The 12529-nt window shown below is 52.7% G+C and overlaps 1 protein-coding gene across 1 annotated transcript in view; it reads right to left on the reverse strand.

The window, feature by feature from the left end:
• Nucleotides 1-77: 77 nt before the first annotated feature.
• Nucleotides 78-12529, reverse strand: part of LOC119104837 (methyl farnesoate epoxidase) — a gene marked incomplete at its 3' end in the record, with an annotated part of 36143 nt that continues 23691 nt past the window's right edge. Inside the window, 1 exon segment of the mRNA XM_037228561.1 lies at nt 78-1051. Coding sequence (XP_037084456.1) covers nt 78-1051 — 974 coding nt within the window.

Here is a 12529-nt window from a genome sequence, read left to right on the forward strand (position 1 = left end):
GTGTAGCCGCGAAACGAGAGGTCGCTCAGTGCACTGTGCGGCACTGCGTTGGGGACGACGTTTGAACGCCGCGTCACCTCCATCAGCGTGGCTTCAGTGTACGGCATGCGCGTGCGGTCGCCGTAGGTCGGCGGACTTGCGCCGAGAACAGCGTCGATCTCGCGCTGCACGCGACTCTGCACCTCCGGATGCTTGACCATGAAGAGCAACGCCCAGCTCAGAGAGGTGGACGTCGTCTCCATGCCAGCGATGAACAAGTCCATGCCGATGATGGACAGGTTGCGTTCGGTGAAGAGGCGAGCCTCAGCGTCTGGCTTCTCCATCTCCAGCAGAAACTGGTCGATGAAGTCGCGGGGGCTGGAGCGGTCCAGCGTCTGCCGATGCTCGTGGACCACCTCGTGGAACATGCCAATCGTGGTCTCGCGATGTCGAATGAGCGGCGCGTAGCCGCTCCACTCGGGGGCGATGTGACGCAACCACGGCGCCAGGTTCATCGGGCTACCCGGACCGATGGAAGCGAAGAATTCGTTGACCGTCGCGATGTAGTGTTGGGCCTTGGGATCACTACTCTCCAGCCGCTTGTCGGCGACCAGTCTCCAGAGTATGTTGAGCACCGTCAGGTTGAAGCGGAAGTTTACCTTCATCGGTGAGTCAATTTCACGCTTCATCTCTTGGGAGAGCTCTTCGAATTCGCTCAAAACTGTCGACTCCATGGAGTTTTTCCCGAAGCCCAGGTCCCTAAGGTGCCTCAAAGCAAAGCGTCTGTGCTCTACCCAGGCAGGGCCTTCGCTGAAAATGACACCAAGCTTTTGTTGGAAGCTGCGGACTAGCAGAGCAAAGCTCTTCGGTCTTCCAGACAGCTCGTGCATTGCACAGGCCTCTTTAATGTCTTCAAACTTGCAAATGTGCACAATCTTGTCACCAGTTGGAAGCACAAAGCCAAAAATATCTCCAAACTCGTGCCGGGAATGATTTATGCTCGCCAGAAACTTGCCCCGAATCGACCCAATCACCGTCCAAAGATTGCCAAAGATGAGAAATGTTGGAGGACCTGAAAAAGAACGCATTGTTTAGTCTCAGCCCATTTCACTCTGAGTCATTCAGCGATTCGTTTCACCGGAATTGTCCTCAAAATCTGGGCCGTGGTTGCACCGGCGTAGCATAGCAGTCGTAGCATAGCATCAGGAGTAGGAGAAGTAAATGTTTCATGTGTGCTATACTTCGCCCCAAGTTAAGTGTAACATATAAAAGCCGCGCACGTTGCAATTAAAGACAGCTTCCTGCGAAACTCCGTGATAACGTAGGCCTGCAGGTGGTGGACAAATGCAGATTTTTTCGGAAAACATCTCCACTTTGATTTCTTAAGGAGCAATGGATTTGTATTTTTTGGAGAAAAGTTTTTACCTCCTGCGTCAGAAGCAATACTTCATGGCACATCAATAAAAACCTGGGAATGTTGAGCCACACATTTTCGCCGGTGCCTGTCCATGAATACGCACTTGTGCGCCTACGCAATGAACACCCAGTGCAACCCACAGGGCGTGAGGATTATGTTCAATGGGCACCCTACAATCAGATGGTGTGTTCTCTACAAGCCCCAACTGGCCTTATCCAGGTCAAAATGTGTCCTCCGTAGGTCAGAAATCGCCCTCTACAGGCCGGAATGGGCCTTTATGTGCGGAAATGGTTCATTGGAGGCCTCAAGGAGCCCTCAACGGGTCATGATGAGACGTTCACAAGCCAAATTGGGCCTTCAACAGATCAGAATTAGTCATCTAACAGGATAGAATGTTTTTTGAGTCGATAATGAGCTCTCTGCTAATGAGAGCGGCCTTCACAGTTAATTATGACAACTTTACTGGACAGAAAATGCCCATTCTAGGCCTGAATGGGTCCCTGCACATGGAAACGTAGACCCTGCATTAGTCCAGAATGAGCCTTTTGCAGGCAAATATGAACAGCGTACTCGTCAGTCCACACGCTTAGAATGACCCTCTTTCAGTCGAAATAAACCTGCATAGGTCTGAATGAGCCCTCGACAGATCAGAATGAGCTTCCACAGACTTACATCATCCCGTAACAGCTCAGAATGGCCCTTACAACAACACAGAGGCGCTTAGTATACCATAATATAGCAGAATTGGCCCTCCACAGACACTACAAGATGAAGGGGGCGCCTCCAGCTTTCAAGAGAAAGGGGAGCGAGCTTCCCCACTATCTCCCTCCCCTTCCACAAACCTCCCCTCCCCCCCACCCCCTCCGCTAAGTTCTCGCGCCTTCGGTCACCCAGCAAGCTGTGTGGGCGCAAATACGTACCCGGCGGAAAGTTGGACGGTCGCTGCGGCCTCCGAATCCACAAGAACGCCGTCACCAGCAGCAAGAACACAGCGAGAGCCCACATGACAGCGAGTACAGGCCGCGCCGCCGGAAACCGCTCAGCCGGTGGCCTCCCAGCGCGCGCAGGAATCCACGACTACCCGGTGTCTCCGCGACACGCTCTCTCTCTCAGAGCCCCGGTTCTCGCGCCGGGCAGATCCCCTGTCCTTGGTTTGCAGACGTTGCCAGGGAGTGTGTTGCCAGATCGAGGACAGCCAGTGGTAGTCGGCTGGTCACTGGCATCGCCGCGGCCGCGAAGGTCGCTATAACTTTAGCGGTTTCTACACATCTCGTGGTAATCTCAGGTTATTCAACTATCCATTGCCGCGAGTTATCTTATGCTCTATCCGTCACCAAACTACCACTAGATGGGCCATCGGAGGTATGTCGTTCAAGAGCTTCAGAGATAGCAGCTTTTGTGCACGGAATATAAAAACCACTGCATGTGACACTTCCTGTTTTATTTTTCCTGGTATCTTACAGCCCCGTTAAATTTCTGATTGACTTAGCAGAAGCGTTAGCAGGTCGGAATAAAAGACAGATGACAGCTTCGCCCTGAGGCCGGGCACGTCTCTGTCCGAGTGCCACAGGTTCGGATCGCCGCCGGTCCACGGCCAGTCCGCCGAACCCAGTCGACACTGTCCGTTCGCGTGGGTCCGCTCGAAAGCCTCCAGGGCGCGTCGTTCTGACAAGGGTAGCTGCCGTCCACGACTGGCATACAACGGCTGGTGGCCACCGCTTGTCAGCCATTCCCAGCGATCCCTTTCTCGGACTCTGAGGCGGAGTTTGAACATGTGTCCAAAAATCGGGTTTGCTGTTCTGGTTCAGACTTGATCCTTGATCCAATTTAAAAACCCGAGTCCCTTTCTCATCCGGTTTCATGTGTTCGAACATGAGCCAAGTCCTTGGAGATTGAGCTGTGTCCTAGTCTAGCCCTAGAGCCTCCCAACAAGTGACAAGTGTATCAATACGAAATCCCAAAGGACAAATAAGTTACATGTCCCATAAGTGGTGCCAACATTATCAAAATTGCATTGTATTACATATTTAACCCATCCATGCAGTATCGCTATTCACGATTAGCGTCATCATGTACAAGGTATAACACAAAAGGTACAAAGCAAGGCAGCCACACATTGCACGCAAAAGCTGCTAGTCAGAGGAGTTTCCCCAGAAGCCAATGGAGCCAAGCACAGAGCGAGCGGCTCTCACGCCCTCAGTGCTCTCAGAGACGCACGAAACGCGGACAGTGTCGGACGCTCAGTGGCGGCCGGAGGCAGCTGGTTCCACCAGGCGGCAGCACGGTCGCGAAACCCGCTCTGTGGGGCCGAGACTTCGTACTTGCAGTGTCACGTCTCCGGCCTCAGATGAGTGGGTGGCCCGGTAAGGACACTGCACTTCAAGGGACAAACATGCGACGAATTGTCAGCGAGCTTACACATGAAAGTCTTCAGCTTATTGATGTTCTCACTGGTTCCGATTAAGGTGAAGTGTGTTTTTCTGAGCTCACCTTTAGTGAATTTGGTCTGAACCTGCGCTGGGATGTCCCGAAGGAGCCTTTAATAAGCCGTTTTAGTGATTTTACATTTCCAGGGTTGGGTGGCGAGTGTTCAAGCAGCTCCGTGTGGTCAGCAATGCTATCACTCGACAGCCCAGTCAGAGACGGTGAAGATCATTCGTAAACAAGCTGAAGAGATTCAACCCGAGGTTCAAAATAGGCCTCTGGGGCACCTCGAAACGGACCGGCCGAGTCGCCGTACCGCCTCTCGCCAGCTGCCTCCGGCCGCTCAGATAGCTCCAGAGCGACGTTGGGTCAACAACGTATCATACCAGCTTGTTCAAGAGCACGCCATGGTCAATACTGTCGAAGGCTTTGCTGAGGTCGCGGCGGTAACTGTGGAAATCTCACCGCGTTCTGAGTTTTGATTGATTCGTTCGACAGCGCCGAGCGCGGCTTCCTTGGTGCAGAGGGAAGGCCTGCACGCATATTGATCATGAAACAAAATGCTGCGATTACATGGATACCGAGAGAGTTGATCACGGAAATTTTCTCAGCAAGTTTAGACAAGTGAGGTAGAAGGGAGATCGGAAGATAGAGAGCTCGTACACGTCGCCTCTCGCTTTGTAGATGGGGAACCACCTCGGATGTGTTCCACTTTCGGGAAAAATCCTCTCCGTCACAGACGCTTTAACAATGCACAGCTGATGCGGGCTCATCACTATGAAACAACGCTTGACTACGCTTAACGGTACCCCAGTCTAAACGGACCGCTTCAGACGAATTCATGCGTCTCACAAGTCCCGCCAACTGCGGTTGGGATGACTAGCTGGAGCTGCAACGCCGCCGAGGCGGCGATGGGCGGACGCGGGTCCGGATCGGCCGTGACGTCGTCGCTCAGGTCGGCTGCGATTCGAGAGTTCACCGACGAGAAGAACTCGTTGAAACGGTCCATTCCGCTGAAACGGTGTCCGGTGGTTGACTGCTGACCGTCCGTCCCTTGTCTCCCCACAGCGGCCGGCCTGCGCTGTGTCCAGTGACTGACCACTGACCGTCCGTCCCCTGTCTCCCCACAGCGGCCGGCCTGCGCTGTGTCCAGTTGTGTCGAGCGACTGACCACTGACCACCCCCTGTCCTCCAGGGGCGGGCACAAGCAAAAACGCTTCGCGCTGTGTCCAGTGCCTGACTTCTGCCCGACCGTCCCCTGTCTCCCGCGGCAGGAAGTTTGCGCTGTGTCCAGTGCCTGACTTTTGACGAACTGTCCCCTGTCTCACGTAGCAGGAAGCTCGCGCTGCGTTCAGTGCCTGACTTTTGACCGACCGTCCCCTGTCTCCCGCAGCAGGGAGCTTGCGCTGTGTCCAGTGCAGCTCCGGGACGGGCACCAACGTCTCTCACTGCGTCACGGTGCTGCCGCCGCCCAAGCCGTGCGGTGCCGACCTCAGCCACTGCATCACGCTCAGCGAGTACCGCAACCTCGGCGTCCATGGCACAGGCGAGTCGTCTACGGTGGGATCCACCGGGTGTCTGTGAGCCATCCGGTCATGCCAGTAAGCCGTCCGGTGATGTCTGTAAGCCATACGGTGATGTCTGTAAGCCATCCGGTGATGTGTGTAAGCCATCTGGTAATGTATATAAGCTATCTGGTCATGACCGTAAGCCATCCGGTGATAGGTGTAAGCCATCCGGTAATGTGTGAAAGCCATCTGGGGATGTCTGTAAGCCATCTGGCGATGTCTGTGAGCCATACGGTGATGTCTGTAAGCCATCCGGTGACGTCTGTAAGCCATCCGGTGATGTCTGTGAGCCTTTGGTGATGTCTGTAAGCCTCCCGGTGATGGCTGTAAGCCATACGGTGGCGTATGTTAGCCACATAGTGATGTCTGGAAGCCATACGGTGATGTATGTGAGCCATACGGTGATGTTCGTAGGCCATCCCGTGATGTCTGTAAGCCACCCGGTGATGTCTGTAAGCCATACGGTGGTGTATGTTAGCCATATAGTGATGTCTGGAAGCCATACGGTAATTATTTGAGCCATCCGGTGAGGTATGTAGGCCATCCCGTGATGTCTGTAAGCTACCCGGTGATGTCTGATCCATCCCAGAGAGCCATTTGTGAATGCCTACTGCATACCATTTATTCTTACGAGACAGCTACTATATCTCATTGAACCTTCTCACAATAGGCACCAAATGTCAGCAATCCACGCAGTGCGTCTTCTACAGGTCAGTTATCTATACAATGCCAGTAATATTAACTAAAGGCTAGTAACCCACCCGAAAGTGTCTTCGACATAGCGACCTTTGCACAGCGGTTCCTAATGCATATCAGGGGGGATCTAGCCCGGTGTTGTTTTTTTGGGGGTGGGGGGGGGGGGGCAACCGTTCGTCGCCAGCTGGCTGGTGTGGGATCCGAGGTCCAGTGCACTTATCAAACACGATGTCTGCGCCGAGTATGACTAAACCGCGTCAATATGCGTTTCGTTTTGATATTCAAATCGCTGCCAAACTTTCTTCATGAATTTTTTTCCGAAACGGAAAGAAATGTTTGATACCGCACCATCAAAGTTAAATTAGACAGTAAGTAGACGAAACTTGTATGAAATCCTGGGAATGTTTTGGGGGGCCAAAACATATTCTCAGAGTTTTTTTGGGGAGAGGGCTAGGGCCCCGTTCCCCCCCCCCCCCCCAGGATCCGCCTATGTGCATATTGGTGACCCATCTTGTACGAACTGGCCTGACCCGAAGCCCACTTAGGCCATCAGTATTACACATTAAGCCCCGTGATATCCCGTTTGGCGAACTAACGACTTAATAATAGTAACGAACCGCGCCAACAGACCTCTCTGAAGTGGTATCCTCCGCTAGATGGCAGTAGCTGAATCTGGGCTTATAGACCCCAGCTTTATCAGGTATTGAAACTACTTACAACAATTTTTGAATTCTTGTTCACCAAGTATAAGTTTAAGTATGTCAAGTATGCTTCCTTCAACCATTTTCAGTTCAAAGAACATTTTACCTGATATCAGACCTTGATTTTAGGCGATTAAGGAACTAAAACGCCTAGAATGGAGACGCATGCCATAATGTGTTCACGCGTCGTCTTGTTCAGTGATGCAGTTTGATATTTGCCAAATTCAATGCAAATGTCCATTCATTCCCGTCTGTGAGTGTCGGCTCACGCCATCCTCGTCTTTAAGTGTCGGGTCACGCCATTCTCGTCTGTGAATGTCGCGTCACGCCATTCTCGTCTGTAAGTGTCGGGTCATGCCATTCTCGTCTTAAGTGTCGCGTCACGCCATTCTCGTCTGTAAGTGTCGCGTCACGCCATTCTCGTCTGCAAGTGTCGCGTCACGCCATTCTCGTCTGTGAGTGTCGCGTCACGCCATTCTCGTCTGTAAGTGTCGCGTCACGCCATTATTGTCTGTAAGTGTCGCGTCACGCCATTCTCGTCTGTAAGTGTCGCGTCACGCCATTCTCGTCTGTGAATGTCGCGTCACGCCATTCTCGTCTGTAAGTGTCGGGTCATGCCATTCTCGTCTTTAAGTGTCGGTTCTTGCAATCTTCGTCTGAAGTGTCGCGTCACGCCATTTTGCATAACGCCATATTTTTGCGCCTCTGCCAACCTGAATGACAGAAAAACGACAACTTTTCGGTGATTGTAACGGATCAACTCACCTAAATGTTTTGTTTTGTTAATTGCACCCCCCCCCCCCCCCGCTCTACACTGTCTTAAAGTTCAGCTCCGCACTGGCTCGGGAGGGGACGAGGTTATTCAAAACCAAAACAAGTTTGGAAGAGACAAATCCCAATTACAAGGCTTTATAGTTTTGACACTTGTAACGCAATTTAAAGCGACCGAAATGCGGGGAGTAATCCAGTTTTTGGAGTCGGCTAGACAAACACGACCAACTCAGCCTCCTCAGCTGATTTTAGAAAGGGCACCTTCCTTCTGTCATTGCGCATTCAATGCGGAAAGATTTACGTGGGTGATGGCGAAAACAAACAAAAACCTCAAGACCAGAAGTCGTGAATACCCCCCCCCCCAAAAAAAAAATACCGTAAGAAACGTGGAGATAAACCGATCGGGCTTATTATGTAGCGCATTCTACATGTAATTTCTGAGACGCGAACCCACGCCCTGGTCGCTGGTCAGAGAGTGCAGCACTCGCCTAACAGAGCCGCAACGGCGGTCCGTGATTGGGTGTGATGGACCATGTCATTGCACAATCTGCTGATGACGTTTACCGCGTATGCCTCGAAACGAACCTGTGACCTCTGACCGTAACCTTGCCCTGTGACGCAGGAACTGATGCTGTGACCCCTGACCTGCTCCTGTACCTTCTGAAGTGATTTTTAGCCCTAGCCTGACGCTGTAACCTCTGAACTGTCTGTCTGCCGCAGAGGTACTGATGGAGGTCACGCGCACCTGCATAGGTGCGGATCTGGGCGCTGGGTGTGAGATCGGCATGACATCTAACGGGATTACGAAAAAGCTCTGCACGTCTACCTGCTCAACAGATGGCTGCAACGGCTCTCCGGGCGGTACCGGGCCAAGCTCACTTAATCTAGAAGTACTCGCAGTCACCGCATCGTTCCAGCGATGGTTGTACACGTAACGTTTCCGTGTGAACACTTTCTGATGATGGCTACATTTTGATTGCTTTGCTGACAGTCGATGACCCTACGTTTGACGGGGCGGAGTGAGCGACTAACCCGACGTTTGACGAGGTGGGGCGAGCGACTCAACGGGCGTTTGACGAAGTGTTGTGATCGACTGGCCAGGCGTTTGACGAGGTGGTGCGTGTGACTCTGCAGGCGATCAGCGATGGACCTCAGCTGATACGTACCTGTGTTGCCTCGGTGTCCGGCTGTGCCGGCAGACAGACTTTGGTCACAAACCGGCCCGGAGAAGAGATTCACGTGTATCGCATCACCTGGCGTGTCCTGACCTAACAATGGAAGGATGCCACGCGACAAGGTGCACCGACCATTTGGATTGTCTCTGGCTGCTGGGATGCTCGGGAGGCAGGGTGGCTCGGATTAGTAAAAACAGACCATTGCCCCATCAGTCCGCCGAACTCAGTGGCTCACAGCTCAGTGGCTCATAGTTCAGTGGCTCATAGCTCAGTGACTCATAGCTCAGTGGCGCACAGCTCAGTGGCGCACAGCTCAGCGGTTCGAAGCTAGGTGTCTCGAAGCCCAGTAGCCCACGGTTAAGCACCTCACAGCTCAGTAGCTCACAGGTCAATGGCTCGCAGCCCAGTGGCTCACAGCTCAGTGGCTCACCCCACACTATGCACAGGATGTAACCGACGCTCCCGATACAAGCAGGCGAACTGAGGCGCGTAACATAAACAATGCTGTCGTTAAGGCCACATGCATGGTGGCAGCCAGAGCTTTGGCAAGGGTGGGGCATTGGGTTGACAAAGAGCTCCCTGATAGTGAAAGTACCCTTCCCGACAAAATCGCCTCTCATATTTGCCTTCTGTAACTGAAATAGAATCTAGAAGCTGCCGGGAGATCAGCTCTGTATGAATTTCACAGGCAATAATCTGAAGAAATCATGCGTTAAACGACCGCATGAAAAAAATCTCCGCCGCGCTTTATTTTACGACGGTCCAGTTGACGTTTTCTAGACCGACAGAACAGAGAAGCTTTGCGGGAATTTTAATCTGAGTATTACATCATGTGGTATAGATAGAAATAATTCAACAATCTATGATAACATTGCCAAACTACATCTGTTGGTGAATGTTCAACGCTAAGTCATAATCGAGACGTAATGAACATAAGGTAGCATAGTCTCGAAAATGTGCGCTCGTAAATTTTTGCAACAAACCTCGACGCCCGGCGTTTTCTGTCTCCATAGGCCGCGCAGCGTCGGCCCTGCGGCGAACACTAAGCCATGACCAACGGTGGGACGAAAATCATGCCGCATCTTAAACAACTACCTTCGAATGCTGTAGGACATAAAATCGTAGATCAGAGGATGGACCAGGCATATCTTTCACCTGCGCGATTTTTAGATTGCTTTACGCCCACCTACCCCATCCGAGAGTGTGATCAGGGATCTATAGTTAGCACTCCTGGCCCTTGTTCCCTCCAACCAGGCCTTGGCTCTTCGGTTTCGATGAGGCACCCGGGCCCTTTTTACGGGCCTTATTAAACACTGCCCTTGGCCGACTTTGGGCTCCTTTCGAAGATAGGACCCCCTGTTAGGCATTGTGGGTCCCCGACAGGTACAGGGGCCCAAACATGTGTGAATCGCTGGCCGCGACTTTGTAACTGCTTGGGAAGTGGGCTCTCAGATCCATACCGACACGGAGCCGACTGTGCAGCACTGATGTTGCCTGACCAACATGCCTCCCCTCATCGCTTCAGGAGTCCTCGATCGGCGCAAAGGGCCCTCTGATTTTCATTTGAGCACCCGTCCCGGCAAACCAGGACCCCTGAATAAGACTGCGACCAGCCCTTCGCGCCCTTAGGCCCTCCAATGGAGCCTTTGGTCTTCGGCCCGGTGAGCTCTCCAGGCCCCTCGGGGCTCCTCAAACACTGCCCTTTGCCGACACGCGGCCCTTTGGCTCGACAGGACCCCTGTTATGCGCTATGAGGCTCTGACAGACGCTGGGGCCCCCGACCAATGGAAATCCCTGACTCCGTCTGTGTTTCCTGCTTGGGAAATGAGCTCTCAGGCCCATACCAACACGGAGCCGACTGTGCGTTCCTGGGGTGTCTGACCAACATACAGGCCTTTGTCAACTCAAGGGACCCCTGATCAGCGCGCAGAACCCTGTGCCTGGCATTTGAGTGACCGGCCCTATGGGCTGGGACCTCTTTATACCACTTACGGCGGCAAGCGGCCAATATGGCCTTTCAAGCCCTTCGAGTCCTCAACTCAAGCCCTCAAATCGGGCCCTTTATCAAAGGTCTCAAAGAGCCTGATGGGTCCTAAATATCTAAGGTAGGGAGGTCACGTCCCGCTGTACGGTCCCCCTTGCCCGCGCCACGGGTTCCGTATGTCTAACTCATAATATGTCGCCATGATCAACCATGCATCAAATAAATATTTTAGGGGAGCACATAATGGGCTCAAGTCTGTTAGTGGCAGTGACTCGAAAGTTAATGGAGGGTAGTCGATGCTTTCGGTAGTCGAAGCTATTTCTTGCACCACTAGCGGCCAGTGGTGTTCCTGCTCCTTCGCACCAGGTTGGTCTAAGTGGCGCTTCTACGAACGACGAGCCCGAGGCTGGCAGGAGTGGCGCTTCTCTCGCATCTCTGCGACCGCCCGGGAACATGACCGATGGTCTAGGCCCTGCGACCGGTCACCCAGGTCACGTGGATCCGTGTCACTGGACCGGCGGCACACGTGCCTGTGGTGGCTAGAGTGAGTCCTACACGGATCCGTGTCACTAGAACGTTGTTTCTTGTGGTTCCCAGTGGGACGTCTATGGTTCCCACACATACCTGTGTCAGTAGTGAAGAACTGAACCGTTTCTCGGAACAGCTGCAGAGAATGGATGCACAGTCAGTGCTGGGGATGGCTGCGCCTGTGCCGAAGAAAGCGCAAAGTGGAGTTATGTTCGGCTTTGGTCACAGCTTTCGTGAAGCCTGTTACCACTTACTTGTTATAGTGGTGTATCCTGGAATGTGTGTCCTGCTGACTATGTTTCTCACGCGCTGGTGTTGCCGGTGTACCGGCTGGGAGACGATGCACTGACCACAAGATGGCCGCCGTCTGGTGATCACAGATGGCGTCACTGGTGAAGCGGGTCAGTTTAGTCCCTCTGCTGCTATTGTGTCCGTATGTGGTCGTCTCGCTACAGCTGGCGTCTGTCTGTAGCGTGCAGCTTTTGGGCCGGAAGCCTTGGTGTGGTTTATTTTAGCAATGTGCTTACACCCCACTCGCTATTAAGAATACGTACTGCTGCTTGAATGAAAGCAACTTCGAATAGCGTGCCAACAATTTCAAACATACGTAACGCAACTACCAGGCGTGTGTTAGTGTATGCTAGGCGTAAAGCGTTAGGCGTAAAACGTTAGGCGTGTAGGGTTAGGCGTAAAGTGTTAGGCGTGAACTGAAAGCAAAATACACAGCTCGTTTTCTACCGATTATTTACTACTGAGGATCGTTTGCGTGTCAACTGAGAACTGTACACTTTAGGATGGTGATGATGACTGGTGCTTTATCGTGCGCCGGCGGCCGGGGTCATTTTGTCCCGAATTGTACATTGTACCACTAATAAATAGTTACTGAGAAAGAGTCAGTGCAGCGGGAAGGAAACGCAAACTGAGTTGTGGAGCTGTCACCCCAAACTGAAAAATCAACATTCGTTGGGCATTCGCTCAGATTCTCCAGATACCAAGCCTCCCCATCGGCCAGCGTGTGTTGAATCGTAGTTGGTTGCAATACTGTTAAAGATAGCCTCACCAGCACATAGAGCCTCAAGGTGTGAGTCAGCCTTGTCCCAGCCAGCCACCAGCACAGGGAGTCCTCGGTAATGCGTGTGCCACCCCGCCGCCGTATTCTCCGCAGCCAATCACCACGCGGAGAACAGGAGCGCTGCTCCAACAGGGTAATGTCTGGTTGTTGGACGTCACGCCATGGAAGGATGCTTGGACGGAACTTTCAGTGACCGTAATGTGTGCTAAATATT

Source organism: Pollicipes pollicipes, unplaced genomic scaffold, assembly GCF_011947565.3.
Source record: "Pollicipes pollicipes isolate AB1234 unplaced genomic scaffold, Ppol_2.1 Scaffold_6052;HRSCAF=7182_pilon_pilon_pilon, whole genome shotgun sequence".
NCBI lineage: Eukaryota > Metazoa > Arthropoda > Thecostraca > Pollicipedomorpha > Pollicipedidae > Pollicipes > Pollicipes pollicipes.